General features: G+C 46.0%; 1 protein-coding gene across 4 annotated transcripts in view; it reads left to right on the top strand.

The window, feature by feature from the left end:
• The first annotated feature begins 2,123 nt into the window (after positions 1-2,123).
• Positions 2,124-25,493, top strand: part of si:ch211-214c7.4 (uncharacterized) — a 40,123-nt gene continuing 16,753 nt past the window's right edge. For all 4 annotated transcript variants that reach the window (XR_016485816.1, XR_016485815.1, XM_021557225.3 and 1 more), the window contains exons 1-3: positions 2,124-2,718; positions 15,598-16,418; positions 16,720-16,801. Coding sequence is in view for 2 of the 4 variants with exons in the window: in XM_021557225.3 (XP_021412900.3) it covers positions 15,698-16,418; positions 16,720-16,801 (803 nt within the window). In the remaining 2 variants the exon portion in view is untranslated. The remainder of the gene's footprint in view (positions 2,719-15,597; positions 16,419-16,719; positions 16,802-25,493) is intronic.

The raw sequence follows: 25,493 nt of genomic DNA, 5'->3' as shown, positions 1-25,493 counted from the left end.
TTTCCATTTAACCTTTATTCGTACAAGTTATTTTCATCGAGATATGCCTTTTGCACTAGAGACCTGTAATGACCTGAGGATATGCTTGTGGTTGTTACATGGTGCCCTCAATACATAATGACTACGCTGAGGTAATGGTCTACAATCTAAAGTTTCAATGGGTTTGGTGTCTGTGGCATTGTTATTTCTATAGTATTTCATTTGTCGTTTGATAATGTGTTCCAGTGTGTCAAAGGTGGTCTCACGTTTCCCGACTGCCAAACAACGATGACTGAGAGAAGCTACTGTAGTAAATGGGTGACGCGCTAGGCTTCCATGATATTTTGAGATGAGGTTCCCTCTAACTGTTGTCTTGGTGAACTAAATACTTCGTACCCAGGTCAGAAATTGACCACCATGACCCTTTTCTTCAGCATTATACATGTGTGTGTGCTGGTGTAACAGTAACTTTAGACCATACCCGGGAGCGAACCAGGGACCCTCTGCACACATCAACACACGTCACCCACGAAGCATCGTTACCCATCGCTCCACAAAAGCCGCGGCCCTTGCAGAGCAAGGGGAACTACTACTTCAAGGTCTCGGAGCAAGTGACGTCACCGATTGAAACACTATTTAGCGCGCACCGCCGCTAACTAGCTAGCTATTTCACATCCTTTACACTGGTCTGTTTTTCTGTCTGTCTGTATATCTGCCAGTCACTCTCTCTGTCTGTTAGCCTCTCTGTATGTGTGTGGGCTTGCATGGTTGTTTGCTCTGTGCCATGGGCAGCGTATGCAGCTGTAGACGGAGCTGCAGACACAAAGTATGTCCGGGACTGGTGTTGTTTTGGCAGATGGGTGAAACAACAAGACCTCACTGGAAGACTGTGGGCCAGCAAGTCAAATAGGGGGATGAAAGAAACCACTTTGGTTTAACAATTAATCCCTGTTTCATTGCCACAGGCTTTCCCATAGAGACCAATACTGAGCCACACCCTTATAGGACAACATTACAGAGCATTGAGATGGGTGGGCAGAAACAGGAATTAACTGGATTTTGTGGTTTTACTAACAACCCAATTGAGGATCTTAGTTTGTGGCCGAATACACACACACTATAAAAGCTATGGGGTCGGGGAGAGGCTCTTGGTTCCCCAGTCTCTGCAATTAGCCCTCGACGATAGTAAAGGCGGACAGGCTGCAGATGTAACAATTGCCAGAGCCCTGTGAATAGCTGAGACAGACAGAGGGGTCAGACGAACTGTATGAGTCACCCGCTTCCACACACACTATAATGAGGTGCGGTAAACACACACACACACACACACACACATTGTAAGAAAGGCAGTTTGAATGGTGAGGATCCCAATGTCTACATATTTCACATCACTCGTCCAGAGTGAATGCATCATGTCTGTTTCCAGTCTAACCCTCTCCTCTCCTGACACTGTGAGTTGGGACTTTTCTTTGCCCAAAGACTCCTCATTCATTTGTTGTTCTTTGTCATCTTGCTGTATAACAAACTAGTTGATGTCAGATTTCTTGGCCCGATTCAGTCTCTTTCTGTCAATTTCATAGTCTTTGTATGTTCCCCGTCTTTTCATTGATTCCTATTGTAAAGCCAGCAGCTGCAACTGAGGGAACAGAAGCAAGCTGCCACTCCCATTGTGGGCAGTCAGTGCCATGCAGCAAAGGAGCTGAGGCTCTATGTCTTCATAAGCACCATCAACAAATGCACCTTATTGTCGCTGTCTGATAACTTAATCTCCAGAACATAAGCTTTTCAGGAAATTGATAAAATGACCATATTTTCCCATTAACGAACATACAATTATGACATTTCCGAAACTATTTGGGGTAAATGTTGTTGGCCCTAGAGTTATGAAATGTTCAGAGCACATTGAGTTACTGCTTTGCAAAAACTGAGTTACAAGGTTTTCATCGGACAATGACATTATGCTAATAAATAAGACATAACCAGACCAGGAGTGTGAACAATGCCTTTCTCAGTTGAATAAATGTGCCTATTCTTCATTGATATCAAGAAACTATCAATTGCATTCAAATCGATTTTTTTAACCAACTGAAACTGAAACCTTTACAGACTCTTATGTATACATACTTATGTAGCCTAGCCTATTCGTTTGGCCTTGCAGGCATCCAGTGTAGGTCTGCAGTAGTTTATATATAGTAGTTAATATTAGCCATGCAGCTGGATTTTGGAACTTCATACACAGAGAGAATGGATGAGGGATGGGGGCCAGGCACTCTCGCACACAGAAAATAAAAGGAGGGGCAGTGGTTTAGCATATGACATCATCCATAGTTTTTTAAATAAACCTCAGGCCATGGTTCTTCATTGGTCCTAGCTGAATAAATCGATTTTTTGGGGGGGTGCTTCTGCAATTTCACCCTCGCTCGACTTTGTGGTAACGCCACTCATTCCTCTGTCCCGAGAGGTAGCTTCTGCGGTCCCGGGAACGTTACTAAAGAGGGATGCACGCCGTTTGAACAAGTCAATTGAAACTACAGCGTCAGTGCGAAGCTTGCCAGTGAAGGGAGCCAGTTGCACGTTTGATTGTTTGTCCTCTACGTTTATAACCTCCGCACCGACATATTTGGTCTGTTTTTGTCCAGCCAGCGAGGAAGTAGCCTTAAAAACAGGAGTCGCCTACAACAGTACCTGAAAGAATTTGTGGGGGGGAAACGCTGCGAAGCGTGCCTCGACATTCTTACGGTGAGTGGGTATTGATACGATGTAGCTCGAGCCAGCAAACGTCTCGCAATAAGCAATTTCTTGGATACATTGTTGCCATTTCGGTGCCTTTTATTATGTTCATGCTGCTTTCGCGTTAAACGATGTTATCTAAACAAAGCTTACGAAATGACACCGATCAAACGTTCGTTGTTGAAAGCCCATGTTTTCAAACTGGATTTTGATGTGACGTCTACAACGTCGGTGAACTTGTTTTGGGCGGTGGTTTCCTTTCCCTAAAAAAACCGTGTCAAGGCGCATGAGGTGACTGGACACCCAACTGTATGCGTAGCCTAAGTTCTATGTTCATTTAATCGATTTATTGACTAACCTCGGCACCAAACGTACCCCTATTATAGCCCCAACTCACACTACCATTGTTCTGAGAATGAGAGGGCCCCAAATGGCTACTGCAAAACCGGGGTTAATTTACCGTTCGTGATTGTGTCCTGAGATTTGGGCTTTGCTGAGTTCTCTGTGGCTCACCAGTAAACTCTGCGATGCAACTGCGTTTTCGAATGGAGAGCAGGTGTGAACGCGGTCCCATTATCGATTGCTGGCCCAATCGAAAGTGCATCCTTTACATGTGGCGCTATGAAAGAACATTAGTCTAAAGAATTTCATTGTTGGTTACATTGATTCAACAATCTCCCATTATACAAACCGCTAACATCCAGCTGAAACTCTAATGTGAGCACAGTTGATAGGAAAATTGTGATGGGCTGGCAGGCCTATATGCTTCTCTATCACAAGAAGCTTTTTGAGTTACTTTTTAGACCAGCAGCACGTTAGTGTGAACGGGAATGTCGGTCTGGCTCGCGCGCGCCTCCAGGTCTGGAGATGTCTGCTAGATTATACTGACTGAGACTGGGCAGCGCTAAAGGGAGCGTTCAGAAGCATCAGATGGATTAGATGGCAATGTCAGATCCCAGTGATACTGTCATCTGGGTTTTTGGCTCCAAATACAAGTTACATAATCTGAGATGGGGCACAGGCCAGCCAATGCTATCCCACCTGCCCCATCTCAATGTCACTGATTGGGTGTCAACAGAAGTTCATCAGATTTCAGAAGTCTATCAAACAGCATCAGTCTGGTCATATCTGCTGTTGTCATCAATTGTTCTGTATAGCATAACATGCCTTTTTATCAGTGATCAAGTGCTTTCTTTGAAAACGGTGTTAAATTGTCATTTGATCTCTTAAAGGAGACATGACTTCCTTTTCAAGACATATGTGCTAATGTGGTGAATGTGATCTTGATTTCGGGTTTTGTTGTAGGGGTGTATTATCCGTTTCAGGGTGTCACATTGACTGAGAGGTTACGTTGCTGCAGGGGTTTGACAGTGACACCCTCTCGCCCACCCAGAGTGGGGAATGTGTCCCCTCTCAGCAGTGACCTCTCAGGCAACCCTCTCTGAGTGTGAATTATCACTGCAGGGGTGTGAAACCATCTCTCTCACTGATGCCTATGGCCTGAGCTCCTGGCATGTTCACAATACCAGGGGTGTCAAACATATACAGTCCGGGAGAGGGGGGGGGGGGTCCAATCTGGCCCACGGGTGTTTTTAAATAAATATATATATACTTTGAAATGACTAAAACCAAATCAACTGTCAATTATAATGGACCTACATACAAACAGTTTCTTGAATGTGTGCATTGAAAATTCCAGAAATGAAGGATGGAGGACAATATTTTGAAATAACAAATTCAGTGCGGCCTGCCGGACCTTGTTGAAGACCAAATGCGGCCCCTGGGAGAAAATGCCTTTGACACCCCTGTTAAAGATAATACCACTTACCCTGTACGGTCACCACTTCCTCTGTCCTCCTGCTAAACCTCTGCAGTGTCAGATCCAAATTGACTAGAAGTTGGCAGTCGGTGACTAGAGTCTGGTTTCAATTATGGGCTCTTTTGGTGTAGAGGAACTACGTCACACTACCTCAATAGGGGTGGGGGGGGATTCAGGGGACACTCCCAACAAATCGTGGGGTGGACAATACAGAACGTTGCAATTAAAAAACAACGTTTGCAGGCAAAATCTTTGCAGTGGTTTTGCAGGTAGTTGACGCAAACTAGCCACTTGGGAAATGCACTCATTAAAAGTAACCTGCGTGATCTCGATCTTCCTAGCGAGTATTTTATTCAGCCAATAAACTAGTGATGTAGGCAGTGACGCAGTTTGTCTATGCCCTAAGACGAGACTACCCTAAGTGCAGGTTTAGGATCAGTATTACCAACCCTAAAATCATCCTTATCATTGTATTTATTGAAAGAAAACAGATCATAGATCAGCCTCTGACTCTCGTAGAACTAATGTTCTCTCGACGAGAGTCATGTAACATGATTGGCACCCAACTAGTCTTGGAATGTAAGTGCACTTCAATTGGTTCCTCTCCTGTAGTGTACACTCCCTTGTTAGTCAACATGGCGCCCCATGGGGCAGCTGCAGTTGTCTATTTTCGGTAAGACTCTCACAGAAATCCAGGTGGTTGGCATTGCGTTGTATCCGATCGCGTGACCGGACGGCTGATTTTTAAAAATTGGATACAGCCGTAAAACTCCGCAGGTCAGTATCTGTTATTTTGTTGGGTGCCTTCAACAAATTCCTTTAAATAATAGTCTTGGGAGTGTGGGAGTCACAAAGGTGTGCTGCTGACTCCTGGCTTTCCACTTGTAATGGTTGCTAATGCTCCTTTATTTGCTCTGGTTATCGTTGGGGCCATGCGACCACATCAATGCAACAGCTGCTGAGATGATACCTAATGGATGTCAAGGTCACTGGACTCAAATCCATTTTCTTTGCCCTGCGTAGTGAGCAGATGAAATGGTACCTAATTACACGCACCACACACCTGCTCGCAAGCTATTATCTACCCTATCAACGGCCATAAAATCCCTCAATTTGCAGCATTACGAACGTCACACATCCTGTGAATACAATTAGTAGGTTTCATCATGCGTTCTCTCACTGGTTTCTATGGTGTCTCAGTAAGTCCGTCCCAAATATAGGGAGAAGGGTGCTATTTGGGACTCGGACACGGTCTCCAGTCTGGAAGGGCTGCTGACGGCTCTCCCATGGAAGGCTGTGGTTGGTTGTGCTGCTGTAGCGCTTGCCCCTGTGGTGGTCTGTGCCTTGGGATTCAGCGTTCTCTTTATTAGCCACGAAGCAATGGACACGCACTGCTTTTAGACTCTGGCATTGTGACATGTGGCTCTGTGCGCTGCTATGATCCAAAGTGTTCAACACATTCAGGAATTGGATTTGGTCAGACCAGACCCGACCCGATATACGTTTAGCCATATCTGGTTTGTTTTAATGGTGTGCTTTGGGACAAGGTTTGATTTGTGGTTAGGTGTTGACCCCGAGGTTTGAGGTGTGTGTATCTGACGGCCCTTGCTGTGTGCGTCGTGGCTAGTTACACACATCCTGTTTTCCTCTGGTCTGCCTCACGACCCATGAGTAACCCAGGTCTTGTGTGTTCAGTAATAGAGCCGTGGTGTGTGTGCGCCCAAGTGCATGGCAGCCAGGCAGGTGCGATGGGATCAGTCCATCTGGCCTGAGCTCACCCTGGCTGCTCATAGCCCTGGTAACTGATCTGGCCCTGAGGCAGCAGCAACACTGAGCACAGCTGCTTTCCACTATTGACTTTCTTCCTGATCCCCAGAGAGGAGCGGCCCTGTAGCCATCCCACTGTCAGCCTCCCCATCCCTCCAAAAGCCTGGTGTCCCTGGTCTGTCATGGCTTCTTCTCAATTAGTGTGTCAGTGATTTCCCCGCAACCAATCCCCTTGCCTCCTCTGCAAACCCCTCAGACCTTCTCCAATGGGTTTTTGAGAAGATGCAAGGAATTATGCATTTAGAGCCCTGGTGTCCCAGGTCTGGTTGTTCTCGTGGGATTTTGGCCAAAAGCAAGCGTGCCAGCTGCTACCCCTGTCCCCCTGCCTCGGCTGAGCTAATCCATACGCCCCTCTATGCCCCAGGCCAAAGGGGGCACAGGGGCAGACAATGGGACCTGTCTGTTACCTTTTAATCCTCAGATTACCCACTGACAACCAGCACACACACCTCCCCTCTGCCATCTCCCACCCTGCGGGAACATTCGGCCCTATTCATGCCTTGTCCTGAAGAGACCCCCAGACCAAACCCGGCTCAGTGCTGCTTTGAACCTGGTCCAGTTTTATCCAGATTGTTCTGACTGCCTGCAGGATGTAAGCTAGTGGCTAGGCTAGCCGCGAGTCCATTCCCTCCTCATTCCCCCCAGGCTAAATGACTAGGTAACCCCCATTGTCTTATGATTTCCCTTAACACTAACTTGTTAGGTTAGCCCATCTGCATCTCATTCCCCGCGGCTAATTGGCTACACTAACTATCCACTTAGCCTGTAGCTTGACTCGCCACAGCCTTATCCTCCTCATCCCGTTATCGAGCGCTTTAACGTCAGTTAGCACATTCTCCAATGCCCCCACCCCCATGGAATTAATTAACCTTAACTTGTGTTTTAAGTACACAGTCCAACTCATGAATTGTTTAGCATGGCTAAGCCAATGCTTCAGTGTCCCGCCTATATGTCAGGGACAGCGGCTCTAATCCTGGCGGGCTGCAGCGCTTGCAGGATTTTGTTCCAGTCCAGGACACGTACTTCAGCCGAGCAATCGACTAACTCTGGTCTTTCATTAAGACCAGGATAGGGTTTATTCCCAGGAGCTGGACTTGAGCAGGAGCATGCACAGACTGCAGTCCTCAAAGACTAGGCGATGTCCACTACTGATCCATCGTAAAACTTAGAAGCATCTTTTTGTATTCTCTCTATATATATATATATATATATTAGATAGATCTCTGTGGTCTACCCAGGTTGGCAAAGGGGCTTTGTGCCCTGGTGTCTCCCCAGCCTCCCCACTAGACATGGGGCGGGGCTTCCAGAAGTTCCCACCATCCAACCACAGTGCAGGGGACACCCAGTGAAGAGCTCTAGTAGGGGGTGTTGTTTTTGATTGTACCCTAAGACATTTAATGCTGGCTGGCTTGAGTAGGGGATCATGTGTGTTTGTTTTTGATTAGCCATGGAGGGATTTGATAGGTCATTTTTGATATTTGGTTTGTCGTTGACATCATCGGTTTCATGCTTCAATTCTGTCTCGAACTGAAATGAGTGCCACCTCTTCAGTGTACTGCCAGATGAGATGCCATGGGCTTTAGTTAGTTAGTTAGCTAGTTAGAGGTGGCTTTTCAGGTCGGCATGAGCTCGTATTCCCACTGAGTAATTCCATTCCACTCTGAGTCCATTGTGCCAGTGGTTCCGGTTAAACGGAAGGGTAAAGGTCAGCAAGCTATCCTCTATGGGAGCGTTGCTCCTGTTGAGTTGCCTCATAGGAGATCGGCACCCTGCCCTCACCCTCAGGTCGCTGTGAAACGCCTGTCACCATAGGGTGAGCTTGGGAAGGCAGCGGTGCATAGCTCCCCTGGGAGAGCCCACGGTAGTGTGTCGTCCACCATGGCCTGTTTTTGTTACGGAGTGGCTGCGGCTCTGGCTTTTTCAGGATCTTTAGTCTACAGCACTAAAAGCTTCTGTGCGTGTATATATTCCCTACGCGCGGGGAACCGGTTACTCAGGCGACGGAAACAGTCATTGGGGAAATGCTCATGGTGCTCGTTTTAAATGAAGTTGGGTCCACGTCTGCACGATCTACGTAGCAGAACCGGCTATAATGACATAGTAGTATAAAGTTAGTCAACAGCGTGCGCCACTAGGCAAAATACACAGGTAGGCTATGCTACAGTTGAACACAATCGGCTCTAAAATTAGTTGGCTCCATCATTCCAAACATCACTGTAGGCTACTTCAAAACCACACCTGTATAACTGAAGAAAATCCGAATGCTGATTTGAGATCAAATGGTAACTATAGAATGATGCTGCATGGATGTTTCACTGGTAAAACCTGATGAATTACAGTGTGGTGTTTTTGTCTTACTGTAGTTTTTTATGCTATTATATTTGGTTCTGTTCTGTAGAATACTGTGTTCCTTGTAATCTTGCAGACACGGATTCAGCTTTGATCTGACTTTATTAAACGAGCGCCATTCCACAGAGTAGCCTGGTTCTCTGCACCTAAAGTAGAGAATGTACACGTATGCAGAAGCTCTGGCTCTTTGAGTGCAGCAGACTAAAGACCCTGGGAAAGTCGGATCGGCAACCACATCCTCTTTTGTTGTTATCAGACGCCAGCAGGAACTGTGAAAGAATGCTAGCGCCTCTCCCTCCCTCACGGTGTCCCAGAATTAATTCTTTGGAGTAGAGCTGTGTTTTTTTGTTTTGTGTTTGGTTTCCTGCCTCTTGTGCAGTGCGTGTGTGTAAGAATGCAGCAGTTGTGGTTAGTGTTGTGACGTGAACAACCCCCCCCCCCACCCCCCAGTTGGGTCTGCCGAGGACATCACTCATTCACACATGCCTTGCCACTACCCTTCTTATACCCTGCCAACTAGCCTATATAAAGCCTCGTACAACCACTCGCCCGCTGCAGCCTACGTATAGTATCTTATCATAATCTTATGCTGCACTTTGCACAAGTATGCCCAATGTAATTTAGGCCTATTTAAGGTCCAATGCAGCCATTTAAAAAAAAAAAAACATCTCCATATCAAATAATTTCTGGGTAACAATTAAGTTTTCAAAAAAATGCTTTTTTTTTTAAACAGATGGCTTCTTAGCATGGTCTATTAACTAATTTTCTGATATCACCAGGCAGGCCCAAACTCCATCCCACCACAACAGGCTGACATTTCAGGCAGTCTTTTCAAGCAGCTCTTACACTAAAACGGCATGATCATAATTTTCAAAGTATTATTCCAACCTCAGTGTGGAAATATATAAAAACACAGGAAAATCATGTTTTTGACTACACCGGGCCTTTAAATCCATACACATTCAAACATGTTGTCACCCAAGATATAATGTATTAAATACATATCCAACATGCTGGGCTCGGACATGGCTGGACGTCGAGTACCGACTTGCTAGCGACCTGCCTGGCTTGCCTTTGTTGAGTTTCCAAAACTGAGAGCAGGCAACTCCTAGGTCTACGGCAGCAGCAGTGCGTTAGGGAGCGTCTTTCATTTAGTCGAGACTGGCTGAGACAGCCACGCAACTGGGTTGAGAGCCGAGCTGGGCCCATATGCTCAGCAGAGCCTCTCCTGTCATCATGCTGTGAGTAATGACTGTCTTGTGTTGGTGGATTTCATCAGGAGATTGGATCTCTCTGCGTGCCATGTTTTCTGAGTGTTCTGTGGTGATGCAGCGGCAGCACTGCCTTTATATGGGCAGACGGAGCAACAGTCTTAAGCTCTCTCGCTCTCCACACCCCACAACACACTTCACCCCATCCTCCGCTCTTCTACCACCAATCCTAAGAGTTCATTCAACTTCCTCCTCTTACTAAATTTATTGGCTCCCTCTTTGGACAGGCTGGCAGTCTGGGGGGGGTTCTGGCTTTCCCTGCTCAACAATTCCCCCCACCCTCAGTGGATAGCACAGCCTCCTAAATACTTCCTATCTCATGCAGTTGGTAGGTTAATGACTGCCTTGGGTTGTATTCTTTAGGCACTCAATGTAAGAAAATGGACTGAAAAGGGGAGAGAACCTGAACTTGACCAATCACAAGTGCTAGTTTTCGTTTTCCATTGCGAAGCGCTTTGCTACGATGTTCCCTAATGAACACAACCCGTGTGTGTGGATCTGCTTTGGTCAAAATGCGTTGTTGTAACTTCTAGTGAAATTGGTCAGTTGACTAGTGAATGACCCGTTTCCTGTCTGCAGGGAACTGGTCCAATAAAGAAGTTCCATGTTGGAAACCCCCTTCCTTCCCTAATAAACCCCTCCTTCTCCAATACTCTTTTCTCCTTGTAAACTCCTGTCTTTCTAAAGCCTCTCCACTCTCTCTCCCTCATTATCCACCCTCCTTTCCTGTCATACCCTTTATATACACACACACACACACACACACTGTGAATGGGGCCTGTGTTTCCTCTGGCCAGAGCCCCAGTACTTCGGAGGCATCCACATAGCAAGGCCTCACTCAGACAGCAGTCCATTAATGAATAGCCAGAGACTGAGGCCCCTGTTTTGTCAAACACCCAAATGGCGCTATATAGCTCAGTTACACCATAGTCTCTACCGCCCAGGCCCAGTTCAGTCTAGCTAGCAGCCACTGTTAAATGCTCAATTGGGTTGTCTCTGTCAGGCACAGGGGGCAGTCAGGGAAGGTTGGTCACAGACACAGGGTTTGCTTTGGCAGTGCAGTCTAAAATGGAGGTCTATTGTCCACAGTCTTGTAGTCAAAGATGATGCAAGTACTCGAGAACAGCACGGTGGAATCAGAAGAACGCACGATGTGGTAGACCTGCTCTCTCACTTACACACAGTGTATTCTGAACAAAAATATGAACGCAACAATTTAAAAGATATTTACTGAGTTACAGTTTATATAAGCCAGTCAGTCAATTTGTAATTCATTAGGCCCTAATCTATGGATTTCACATGACTGGGAATACAGGTATGCATCTGTTGGCCACACATACCTTTTTTAAAAAAAAAAGAAGGAAGTAGGGATGTGAATCAGAACCAGTCGGTATCTGGTGTGACCACCATTTGCCTCATGCAGCGTGACACCTCCCCTTCGCATAGTTGATCAGGCTGTTGATTGTGTCCTGTGGAATGTTGTCCCACACCTCTTCAGTGACTGTGCAAAGTTGCTGGATATTGGCATAACTGGAACACGCTGTCGATCCAAAGCATCCCAAACCAAACTCTGGTAACACCTCTGGTGGAGATTCCTGCATTCAGCATGCCAATTGCACACTCCCTATCAACTGGAGACATCTGTGGCGTTTTGTAAACCAACTGCGCCTTTTAAGTGGCTTTTATTGTCCCCAGCACAAGGTGCACCTGTGAAATGATCATGCTGTTGAATCAGCTTCTTTATATGCCAACACCTGTCAGGTGGATGGATTATCTTGGCAGAGGAGAAATGCTACATTGTAAACAAATTTGTGCCTAAAATTTGAGAACTTTTAGTGCAATGGGAAACCTCTGCAATCTTTTATTTCAGCTCATGAAACATGGGACTAACTCTTCAGTGTGTATATATTCGTACACACCCTTCCTCTGACAGCTGTTTATAGGCTGCTTCCCTGAGGAGCCTGACAGGCAGAGCTGGAATGTGAACGGGGGTGGCTCGGGTCACCGACAGATGCCCTGGCCCAAACCCTCCCCAGGCATTCTAGCACATGTACACATGACACTGGGCCTCAATTCCACCATAAAGGTTTGAGGTTACCATTGAAGCACTCATATTTCCCCTCCACACTCTCCCCGTTCACCTCCCTCTGTGAGTTAGCAGAGAGGAGAATCTATTTATTTATTTATTTTTACCCGTGGTTAAGACTGTTATGACACTATGCCGTCATCAGTAATACCACCCTGCTCCATCCCCTACCCTTCTTGCTCTTTTTTTTTCTTTATTTTTGTTCTCCCTGTAGTCAGACTGCATTTCCAACCCACTCTCAACACAGCTAAACCCCCTGCTGTTTGTATTAAAGGGATATCATAAGTGACCCATTTTTGTTGCGCTGCTAAAACATGGCTGGCACTGCGTCGGATGATTGCAGACAAACAGCTGTAATTAAACTGCAAGAAAGACTGCGAGGGGAGAGTTGGATGCGAAGGTGAGACTGAGCCTGAGGGGGGCGACGAGTTTCTTCCGTCCAGACGGCCCACCCCAACAAGCTTACGATGGCAGCGTTAACCCCCACACCCAGAGAGAGAAACGGACAGCTTGCAGAGTTTGTTTTCACGGACACGAGCTAGTCTGTTAATAGCCAGCCACTGTGTTGTCAGACTGCGACCCGGGAGCAATTTCCAACCGGCTTATGAATTTGCATACTTCCAACACATGGTAATTGTTGCCAAGGGTATTGAGGTAATTGTGATATTAGCTACAGCGCTAGCTGGAAAGCAAGCATGCTGTGTCCTGAATATGGTATTAGCCCTCTTTTACTGGTATTTGTTATGCAAATGAATGGAAGGGAGCGCAATGGCTCATTATTTCATAAAAATGCATGATGCCTTTCATATCTATCAGCCGTGCAATTTATTATATATTTTTTTTGTAGGGTAGAAGGGGGGTGTTCCCCTTTCTAATCAATCCAATTGCAAATCTATGCGAAGACTCAGCCAGGGATGGAAAGCTGCTCTGAAATTCCCAGAGAATTTGTCATGAGGACATTTTGGTGATGAGTGGTTTTAAGATGCCAAGCAATAGTTTCAAATAGGACAAACTGCAGCTAGCTGCTCTGAAGCAGAGGAGTCTCCAACGCCCTCACTAATCGCCTTGCTACAGTTCAATAAAGCCCTTGATATGCATGTGTAATGTTTTAGTGATGCCACCTACCACAACACCAGAGGTCGGCCCAGTTCGTGGTAAGGAATGCCATACAGGCTGCACTTTGGTAAGCCCCTGGCATTAGTGGTTAAGTCAGCAGCCCCTGGCATTTGCCCGGACCAGAGATGGGCACAAGTAAAGCCAGGCCAGTGGCCATTCTGCCCACGGTCAAAACATCCCCCTTCTACCCTGCTGCTGTCCACCGAACGCGGGTACAGCGACGTCGCGTTAGTCCGACTCCTGCCTGGCCCACTGGCGCTGCCCGCTGGATTTACTTAGCTGGCGGTCGTCCCTGTCTGAGGTGTCCCTCATCCCGCTGTCTCCCCAATGCATCATTACGTCGCTACGTGGGTGTCGGAGCCCACCCAAATGCCTTGTGCAGAGACGATGACCAATTTGATAAGTGTAGTTGAGCCATGTTTCCTCTCCAAATTTAGATTGATTGATAATGTACTAGGTGATTGAGACTCTACTGGCCTATAACTCCTGGGCAATATTCCAAACTTGATTCGGCCAAGTCATTGATGGCTAATTCTGTTTCACAGAAACGTCTCAGGTCATCGAGTTGAAGTATGCGATAATATCTATATAGCGTTGAAATAATGTAGATGTGTAAGAAGAGCTAGCTGCTCTGGCGTAGCCCTGCTCGGTTGAGTGCAGGCCGCAAGCTTGGCCCCTCTCCTCGTTGGCCGCCTTTATCCTCCCTGGCGCCCCTCTCGCTCTGTGCTGGAGATGTGTAACAGCAGAGAGGAGGAAACAGCCTGTCTGCCTGCAGTCAGAGCCCGAAGGAGAGGAAAAGAAATCATGGAAAACGGCACCGAAGGCTTTTTGTTTGTCCTCTCTGGTTGAAATAGGGGTCAGACCATTGGTTTAGAGGGAGAGAGATTGGGGGAATTTGAGAGGGGTGCATGTGTTTTGGGGGAGGAGGGGTGTTGATATTAGTTCTATTGTTCATCTGGTATCAAACCGGCTCAACGAGTTCCACCGGGCCCCCCCCACAAGCGGTCTTTTTTTGTTCATTTGCCTTTCCAATTGATTGGGCTAATGTGCAGTTAGGCCTCACGTGTCGCTCACTAACGGGCCACGGCCAAACTGTCTTCTTGATGGAAAGAAATTCGTCTGAACATTTAAGTAGCAAACTGAGGTTTGTGTGGAGAGTTGTGGACAAGGTGTTCCACTCTATGGTACATGTCAACGTTAATAAGTAGCTGAATAGAGTTTCTATTGGGCCTTTCGGTTTCTCGATCTGCCCCACTAAATAGCCCCTCTTTAGAAAGTTGCCTTGGAAGTTTCAGTCAAACTATTAACGACGACCTCCGTCAGATGGCTTGTGCATTCGTCTCTCTCGGTCTGTGCTCTCCCAGTCCTTTACTTCTCTCCCTTTCCCTCCCTTGCGCTTCTTCCTCTTCCATCTCTTTCACCCCCCCTCTCACTCTTGCGCTCTCTTCCTGCTCTCTTGCCAAGCCTGTTTGTTGAGCTCCGAACACTGATTTCTGCCCGGACCATCTGTTGACTGAGAACAGATCTCATAGCGTATCGAGGGGGTAGAGTAGCGGAAAGAGGAACAAGTGGCTAAGAAAAAATATAGGATTGAGGGAAGGGGGGGGGAATACTGATAAAAAAAATCAAAATGGTTGGTGCTGGGGTAGAGGGGCAGATGGACAGGGAGCGCTGCAGGAGTGGGTGGGAGGGCTTGTGATAGGAAAGGAAATTGGAGTAAATGAGAAAAAGCCCCCCCCCCCCCCCAACATCCATCCACGCTTTCAATTTGTCTTGCACACTATTGTCCATTTGAGGCCTCCCAGAACCAGCGTATGACTTTTCTAACTAATTGCTGGCTGTCATCGTGGTCAGCATCTGGGCTGGCAGTACCGAGCAACAGAATCACAAACAAATGGGACATGTGGTCCTGGTTTTCCAGACTCTCTCTCCTGTGGACTGTAAGGAGATTGCAAGGCCTTGTGGTCTTTCAGCACTCCATCCACAACACTCTCCCTATATGCTGAAGGACATTTTGTTTTCTGTTATTGCATGGCAAACTTTTTGTAGTACTCTGACAATACCGGTTTTAATCATGGATGTGTCTGTTCGCAGTTTCTGTGATCCTCACATTGTATTGCTATCAGACAGTGTGAGTGATTGTGCAATTTAGAAACAAATCATCATGTTGGCTTCCCTGGCTGCTCTCTTCCTGTTTTTCCAATAGTTTCAAATTCCTCGGCGAGACCATGTGCCTCATGGCATTTCCGTTGGTTTTAATGTTTTTAAAATGATCCTAGTCTACAACTGCATGGTTTCATGCGTGGTTATTCTGATAATATACTTCTGCTACCAGTATTTGCAGTTCTATGATAAACTTCTTTTTTTATCACACCAATTTTAACGTCAACATTTTATGATTCGCTCTTCTCCCCATCCAGATCCTTGAGGTTGTTGAGAGGACGTTGGCTTCATTCCGGGTTCAGTGTGTTTGTGAGCCGCTGGATCCGGTGAGTGAGACCGTTGCCGGGCCTACAAGGGATGAAACCGGATGGGGTTGCCATGGAGCCCACAGAAGCCGTAGGAGCCGAGCCTTCGGCCCAGGGGATGGCCACCGACGAGATGCCTGCCCAGCCAGCTCCTTCAACTTCCCCGTCCTCTCCATCACAGCCTGAAGACAACCAAAACAGCGCAGCACAGCCTGAAAACCCCACAGCACCCCCTGAAAACCCCACAGCACCCCCTGAAAACCCCACAGCACCCCCTGAAAACCCCACAGCACCCCCTGAAAACCCCACAGCACCCCCTGCATCCAAGGAGGTCAATGGGGCCAATGGCAAGGCAGCAGCTGACCCCAAACCCAAGGCCAAGACCGTGGGCTTGGCTAAACCACGGCCAGGCACAGCTGGAACCAAGACCGTAACGGGTCCGGCATCGGGACCCAGCACCTCTCGTCCGGGCACGGCCCCAAGCCACATGGCCAATGGATTAAAGTCATCGGCCAGTGACCTGGCCAAGAAAGCTGCTTTGGACAAAAAGAGAATTGCCACTATAGCTGGAGCACCGGCTGCAGCCACAAAGAGGTCCGTGGCTTCCACTGTCAGGACCCAAACTAAGGTAGCTGTCCGAGTCCCCAGGTCCACCTCTGCTACCAGGCCAACCAACGCTACATGGACTGCGGCGACGGGGCTTGGCACTCCAACGAGGAGACCTCCAGCTGCTGGGCCAATTAATGGGGCTGGGGCCAGACCCAAAACCACAGGTGAGGAGCCAAAGACTATACACACACATACTGCTGAGTATTTTCTTGTTAACCATGCTTTGGTTAGACACACAGCTTTTGTTTTCCTTTGTCCCATGTTGAGTCTTTTAGTTACTGTCCTATGTGTTTTAGAGCTCATACAAACCCACCTGTGCTTGGCTGCAGACACATTTGCTCTCAACTCCTACGACACCAATCCTTCATCCCAGTCCTCACTTCCACCCCTCATCTTCATCCCACCTTTTTTACTCCCCCATCTTTCTCTTCATACACTTTCTCATTCACTCTCCCTCTCCTCTAGCTTCCAGACATGCTGCCCCCAAGCCTCCCAGCACTTCAGCTGCGGCCAAACCCGATAGGACACTGGTTTCCAAGACAACCAGGTAAGGCAGCCTATCCCGTGCCAGCACCACCACCGGGCATGCAAAGTGGTTTACAGTCCAGTGACATTTGTGAACAGCACCGGGCATGCAAAGTGATTTACCGGGCAGTGCCTTTTGTGACCGGCAAGTGCGCATTTGAATGAACTCAAAAAGGGGGGAGGGGAACCCAGGCACTGTTTATAGTTTAAAAATAACCTCTCCCATCGCATACATAATACAATCACCCAAGATATGAGGAGCCGCTTCGCACAAAAGACATCACTCGATAAATCGGATCAGTGACCGACTTGTTTTGCGAGGAGCTGAAATGCTGAAATGAGAAATGGCCATCGTGGGTCCTGCCGGTCTGTTATTGGATTAGGTTTCCCACTGTGTCTCAAATGGCACCCTATATTATATATTGCGCTGCTGTTGACCAGAGCATTATGGGTCCTGGTCAAAAGTAGTGCCCTCTATAGGGAATACGGGGCCATTTGGGACACACACCTAGTCTACTCTGAGTCACACGAACAGAAATATACCTGAGACGGAAGAGCACCATCTCACACTGCCCCAGTCAGCACCACAGTGTTGCTGAATAACATGGGTTATTTCCCCCCCCCCACCCCCACCCCCCTCCAGGGCAGGTGTTATTCACTGGGGCTCATGCCTCTCTCTCACACTCACTGGGATGTTCTAGCACCTCTACGGGTGTGTCTCAATAATTGTAATGGTCTAAAGTGGCAACCTCATCTCTTGATGGAGAGATTAGGTTATTTTAGACTATTGAGATGTACCCACTATACAGTATTATGGCTCCACACCTAATCTCTTGTAGACAGACTATGTAAACATAACTGGTACCGTAGATCTGTTATGAGACAACGGAGTGTGAGATAAAGAGCAGCGTTTGTTCCAGTGCTTTGGCCAAATCAAGATTTCGTAGGTGTTTGCATTCTTTGAATTTCAGGAGGGGACATTTGGCCCGTAGACTTGCAAAGAGAGTTGGTGGAGCTCTTTGTTAGACCATGGCTCGAAACCTATCTTCTCCTAATGTGTATGGACCCAGAATTTAATGGAGCGTCTGACCAATTACGTGATTACTCCACACTTAGTTCTCCACAGGACATACTGTTAAGCTCTTAGTTTCAATTAGATTGCTCTTCTCCCACTTCCTCCCTAATGCTCTGCTTTTATTACATGAGACGCAATGTTGAACTGACTGAAACCAGTTGAATCTGGGAATGCACTGCTTTACCACCCCCTCTTTAGTTGGACTAAGGACAAGTAGGGGTTAATATCAGCTGGTGTTTTAACAGGTGTATGTGTTGGACTAAGGACAAGTAGGGGTTAATATCAGCTGGTGTTTTAACAGGTGTTGGACTAAGGACAAGTACGAGTTAATATCAGCTGGTGTTTTAACAGGTGTATGTGTTGGACTTGAAACTGGCACCACTTAAACTTGTTGAGTAGAGCTCTAGTTTAGCCTCGGTTTGGCACTTAATCGCAGCATGTCTTATTAATGCATGTGTCCCGTGTATCCCAGTGTCCCGTGTATCCCAGTGTCCCGTGTATCCCAGTGTCCTTATCCTTTGAATTATGCAGATATGGGATGGTTTCAGCTGCAGGATTGTGGTTACAAGACTTTCCCAGAGGGAATGACACTTGTTTTGGAATGTTGTGACATCAGGTTGTTTTTTTTCTGTGAGTGATGGCTTGTCAGGCATGTGGGGGGTGGGGGGGTGGATGGTGTGATTTGATGGAATTGTTTTAACGACATAGAGAAACGGCAGGTCACTGTGTGTGAACATAGTGTGTGTTTGACAATAGGAGCAGTGTGTTTGATGACAGGAGAAGCAGGTTGTGTGTGAGAGCATGCTGCTTGTGTTTGACGACAGGAGAAGCAGGTTATGTGTGAGAGCATGCTTCTTGTGTTTGACGACAGGCGTGGTGGCAGCCAGACTGTCTCTCCATCCATGCTGGGCCCTGTTCCTGCCTCCCTGGGTGAGCCAGGGCTGGTGAACAGGCCTCTCCCAGCCATAGCTGTGACTGCTGCTCTCTTCCATTAGTCATGAGTCTATGAGCAGGGCAGGCGGCACGGGGCTCATATATAAAATGAATAAATGTAACGTGACTGTTCCATTTCACCACCTGCACAACAAAAAAAAAACGTCAGACGGCCCATAATACAAAACGAGATGAAAGAATGGCCTATAATACGTTGCCATAGTTACACATTGTCAGAGAAATAGGGTTTCCTTAAACTATTCACATTAATTGCCCTAAGGGGTGAAATAAATTTAACTGGATAAGAAGCAGAAAATCAATATATTAGAGGTGAACGGGTCGTAACAAGGGTGAGTAAGATTGGATGGGAGCCTCCGAACATGGTGATTGGCTACAGTTGGCAAAGGCAAGGGGATTGGGTAGTGTGGCGACTGGCAAGGTGAGTTATGGTATTGGATTAAAGGGAAAAGTGCGGTTGTCGACTAAGTTAGCAGATGTGCTGGTACCTTGAGGCGTCGCAGAGCTGTTTGAACATCTGGTCTTGCCTGCCACACTTCTGGCACACACACTGCTGGGGAATGTTCTACCTGAGCTTGTCCAGTAACAAACGCTCCTTTTCTATCTGTTGCAAAATGTTTTGCTACGGTTTTCCCTACTGAACGTACCCCAGGTGAGTGAGTCCACCAATCCCCTAATGCAGTGGTTCCCAAACTTTTTATAGTCCTTGTACCCCTTCAAACATTCAGCCTCCAGCTGCGTACCCCACCTCTAGCACCAGGGTCAGCGCACTCTCAAATGTTGTTTTGCCACCATTGTAAGCTTGCCACACACACTATACGATACATTTATTAAACATAAGAATGAGTGAGTTTTTTTGTTAACTCGGATCGTGGGAAGTGACAAATAGCTCATATAGGACCAGGGCACTAATAATAATAATTTTGCTCTTTATTTAGCCATCTTACTTAACTTTATTTGTGCATTGAAAATTGTGAATAACTCACCACAGGTTAATGAGAGAGGGTGTGCTTGAAAGGATGCACCTAACGCTGCAATGTTGGGTTGTATTGGAGAGAGTCTCAGTCTTAAATCATTTTCCACCGTCTGTCTGTGCCTGTATTTAGTTTTCAAGCTAGTGAGGGCTGGGATTCCACTCTTACATAGGTACGTGGTTGCAAAGGGAATCCGTGTCTTAACAGCGCGATTTGCTAAGGCAAGAAACTCTGCGCACCGCCCTATCCAGGAATCTGTCAGTGGCTTCTGATTAAATTACATTTTCATAGAACCGCTTGTTGCAATTTCATTAAGGCTCTCGTTCAGATATCGGTAACTGGACTGGAGGCAGGGCATGAAAAGGATGATGAATTCAGTTTTTTGTGTCATCCGTTTAAGGGAAAGTACCTGTGTAATTGCGCATCCACTCAGGTGCTTCGCTATATCACACTTGACATTGTCTGTAAGCTTGTTCATTTGCACACACAAAAAATCATACAAAGATGGAAAGACCTGTGTGTTGTCCTTGTTTATCAAGACAGAGAAGAACTCCAACTTCTTAGCCTCGATTTTGTCCCGCACATTGAATATAGTTGCGGAGAGTCCCTGTAATCCTAAATTCAGATCATTCAGGTGAGGAAAAAACATCACCCAGATAGGCCAGTTGTGTGAGAAACTCATCATCATGCAAGTGAAAATGATGGTCCGTAAAGAACTTTAAGCTTGTCTCTCAATTTAAAAAAGTGTCAATACTTTGCCCCTTGATAAGCAGCGCACTTCTGTATGTTGTAAAAGCATTACATGGTTGCTGTCCATATCATTGCATAGTGCAGAAAATGCACCAGAGTTCAGGGGCCTTGCTTTAACAAAGTTAACCATTTTCACTGTAGTGTCCAAAACGTCTTTCAAGCTGTCAGGCATTCCTTTGGCAGCAAGAGCCTCTCGGTGGATGCTGCAGTGTACCCGGGTGCTGTTGGGAGCAACTGCTTGCTTGTGCGTTACCACTCCACTGTCTCCCTGTCATGGCTTTTGCGCCATCAGTACAGATACCAACACATCTTGACCACCAAAGGCCATTTGATGTCACAAAGGTGTCCAGTACTTTAAAAATATCCTCATGTTGTCCTGGTTTTCAGTGGTTTGCAGAAGAGGATGTCTTCCTTAATTGACTGACTAAAAATCGTAACGAACAAACACCAGGAGCTGTGCCAGGCCCGCCATATCTGTTGACCCATCCAGCTATAGTTTTGGCAAGTCTTTTAGGACATCAACTGTGTGCATGACACCAAGTAATTTTTCCAACAACAGTTTACAGACAGATTAAGTCACTGTATCACAACTCCAGTGGGACTGAAGTTTACATACACTAAGTTGACTGCTTTTAAACAGCTTAGAAAATTCCAGAAAATGATGTCATGGCTTTAGAAGATTGATAGGCTAATTGACATCATTTGAGTCAATTGGAGGTGTACCTGTGGATGTATTTCAAGGCCTACCTTCAAACTCAGTGCCTCATTGCTTGACATCATGGGAAAATGAAAAGAAATCAGCCAAGACCACAGAAAAAAACTTTTAGACCTCCACAAGTCTGGTTCATCCTTGAGAGCAATTTCCAAACGCCTGAAGGTACCACGTTCATCTGTACAAACAATAGTATGCAAGTTTAAACACCATGGGACCACGCAGCCGTCATACCACTCATGAAGGAGATGCGCTCTGTCTCCTACAGATTAATGTACTTTGGTGCGGAAAGTGCAAATCAATCCCAGAACAACAGCGAAGGACCTTGTGAAGATGCTGGAGGAAACCGGTACAAAAGTATCTATATCCACAGTAAAACGAGTACTATATCGACACAACCTGAAAGGCGGCTCAGCAAGGAAGAAGCCACTTCTCCAAAACTGCCATAAAAAAGCCAGGCTACAGTTTGGGGACAAAGATCGTACTTTTTGGGGAAATGTTCTCTGGTCAGATGAAACAAAAATAGAACTGTTTGGCCATAATGACCATCATTATGTTTTGAGGAAAAAGGGGGAGGCTTGCAAGCCAAAGAACACCATCCCAACCGTGAAGCACGGGGGTGGCAGCATGTTGTGAGGGTGCTTTGCTGCAGGAGGGACTGGTGCACTTCACAAAATAGATGGCATCATGAGGATGGAAAATTATGTGGATATATTGAAGCAACATCTCAAGACATCGGTCAGGTAGTTAAAGCTTTGTCGCAAATGGGTCTTCCAAATGGACAATGAACCCAAGCATACATCCAAAGTTGTGGCAAAATGGCTTAAGGACAACAAAGTCAAAGTATTGGAGTGGCCATCACAAAGCCCCGACCTCAAACCCATAGAACATTTGTAGGGAGAACTGAAAAAGCGTGTGTGAGCAAGGAGGCCTACAAACCTGACTGTTACACCAGCTTTGTCAGGAGGAATGGGCCAAAATTCACCCAACTTATTGTGGGAAGCTTGTGGAAGGCTACCCAAAACGTTTGCCCCAAGTTGAACATTTTAAAGGCAATGCTACCAAATACTGACTTCTGATCCACAGGGAATGTGATGAAAGAAATAAAAGCTGAAATAAATCATTCTCTACTATTATTCTGACATGTCACTTTCTTAAAATAAAGTGGTGATCCTAACTGACCTAAGACAGGGAATTTTTACTAGGATTAAATGTCAGGAATTGTGAAACTGATTTTAAATGTATTTTGTTAAGGTGTATGTAAATCTTCCGACTTCAACTGTACATTGAGTAACAATTTACTTCGTCATCATGTTAGCATGTTTTGCTAACAATGGAGAAGGTTCCTCATCCTCCAACACCATTCTCACTTACCGCTGCAATTTAAGGCCAGTTGTTGTAGAGAGAACTTGTGTTTCGGTAATGAGAATTTAATCCTACAGACTATTTTTAAAATATATAATAAACTATTCATTTAACTATTTACTAATTTGTTATTTTTCTTTATGTCCTCTTTTAATTGCAGACAGTCAGCAAGTGACAAAAAAAGAAAGCTTTAGCGAAGGCTGACAAAATTTAGAGAAGTTTACATCAACCCAGAACTGCTGGAGGAGGACAGAAGGAAAGAGAGCGGTTAGGAGTTGGAGAGGTTACAACAAGCGTAATTAGCATATATATTGTGTGTGTGTCTATAGGAAATCAATACCCTACAGTGTTAGGAAGTCTACACATGCGCGCACACAGTCAGTAAGCCATTCAGTCTCTACTACAGAATGACGTGTCTATAACTGTAGCATATTTCCCATGTTTTGAGACGTGCTCATTTCATGTCATGCTTCCTTTCCATTTCCAGATATCAAAAGCAAAATTGTAAAATCAGATCTGACAAAGAAGCAACATGAAAAGAAGAAACATTTTAGATGAAAACCAGTTAAAAGCTGTATTGGACAGAACACCAAGCGAGGAAGATGATACACTTCAACATGTTCAAGTAGCAAAATTTAAATTTTCAAAATCTTCAAGAGAACCTCCTGTTAGGGTCGCGTCAATTGGAATCTGGTATCAGGATAAATATGACATTGAGTCACCGATTGTATACTATTTTTTTTTATTAGCTAAGCAATAAGTGGTAAATGCAATTTTCGTATATACGGGCTCTCTGTCCCACCTCGCAGGGCAAAACAGAGAACTGACTTGTTCTTGACAAAGATATTATAAATATACTCTGACAGAAATAGTTCCTGCTTCTGAGCCGTCCTGTCAGAGTAGAGACTGGGTGTGGTTTAGACTCACCCAGCCTATCGTTGATTGTTGGCGCAGAGCTGGTCCCGGCCCCCAGGCGCTCCAGTTGATAGATGTAACTGTTGCTGTGAAGAATATCTATGCGCTCATGCTCGATACCGTTATCTCGCACCTGGCTCCTGTTATCTAACAAAATACTTTGTTCTCGCAACACTACGTTCTGAATGTGCCCCCCCCCCCAACTCCTTGCACAGTTCCTGTCTTCATGTTATTCTGTATTTTTCCTGAAACTGTTAACAATGTTTCAAGTCAACTATGTTGCATAACACATACACGCATCCACACAAGCCAACAGCAGATAATATTCAATCACATATATGGTAACGGGCTATAGTGCATAACACAGAATCCTCATAATCCCCAAGAAAATACATTCTCACCTCAGCAGGTAAATGTCCCTGCCATCAACTCGACTCCTAAAAGAAGAGCGATGTCTCTACAGACACCAGGACCAATGAAGACATCTACCCCAAAGGAATCACCCAAAAAGAGGAACCGAAGAACACACTATCACAATTGAGGTCAAAGTTGCGCTTCACAGAAGAGAAGCTGTTGAAGAGAACCAAAGAGATGATCAACCTAAAGAAAAGACTGAAAAGACCTGAGATGATGGTCAAGAGGAAACAGGTAATTGTCAACATGGAAGGCAGAGAGTTCCAGAAGAGGACTACAAAGAGAGGTCATCCGAGAACATTACCCAATAACAGCCAGAGAAGACTAATGCGCAAACCTGTTAGCCGCTTCCTTCATCAAGATGACGTCTCCACTGTAACAGACGGGAAATCCAGACACATTCTGTAAAAGGGCCAGATATTCTGAAAGAGCCTTAAATGGACACTAGCAAGTCCTCATTGAAGATTTGTCTGAGAAGCCCAGGCACAACCTTTCCGAGGCTCAATTCTTTAAACTTAAACCATTTTGGATTGGCCAGCGAAGAGTCAGAGAAACATGCTTGCAAATGGCATGAACACTTTGGCTTGAAGATAAAGAAGCTGCACCAGCTTGGGGTCATAGAAACATCATCCCCAAGGGACACTAGGCCAGTGTGTGTAGTGACAATGACATGTTCGGTTTTTGTATGTTTTTATGTGTTCTCTGTTTTTAGCCCATGTATGGTGTTAAATTGTCAGATGTTTTTAAATTAATGCTCAAAAACACTTCAGACCTGGTTATTAATGCCTAAAAGGGACATTTGTTGACGCAGGTCTTTAAAGATTCCAACCAGTCACTAGCCTGCCTGACAGCTTGATTATCTGGCTGGCCACACGAGGGGGGTGCCATGGCGACGGAGGGAGATTCTAATTCCTTGTGTCTGTATTCTCTCCTTTTCTCTATCTGGAGACTGTGCCCTTGTCCTGTTTTAAGCAGTTTGTTTTTGTCTGCCCATCCCGCCATCTCTCCTCCTTTACTCCTCCCTTCTGTTTATGTACAGTACCAGGAATTTAGCCAGCACCCTCCCGCTGCTCCCCTCCCTCCCCCGTGAGGGCATCTGTCATTTTGGTGGGCCTTAAGACTCCCTCTGAGAATGGGAGGAATCCAGGGTGTTGTATAAGATGGGGTAATGTGTGTTGAGAGCCTTCCATATGGGAATGCCATCAAAATGGTCACAGGAATGAAATGGCAGTTACACCTCATGATCTATTAATTAGATGACAATCTATGCAGGTCCGATACCTTTTTGACTTGCAGTCTGACTCAAACATGTATTATAACAGAGTTGTTGAATAACTAAAAGCAGACAATTGACTGTCCACTCTAGCTCTTGTGAAATGCAGTCACACAAAGTTCCTGTCCCGACCCCTCTCCCCCCTTTGGGGATGAAACCATGCCGTTTCGGCCACAGGCTTGGGCAGGGCATAGTTACTGTTTAACGCAGATGCCCTTTACACATTATGATAGTATAGTACCCAAGGCCTCTGTAAATGGGCTGTCTCTGGATCAGTTGCTAGAG

Source organism: Oncorhynchus mykiss, chromosome 13 (assembly GCF_057628025.1).
Source record: "Oncorhynchus mykiss isolate SJ-2025 chromosome 13, ASM5762802v1, whole genome shotgun sequence".
NCBI classification, from domain to species: domain Eukaryota; kingdom Metazoa; phylum Chordata; class Actinopteri; order Salmoniformes; family Salmonidae; genus Oncorhynchus; species Oncorhynchus mykiss.
This window is presented reverse-complemented; position numbering and strand designations above follow the sequence as displayed.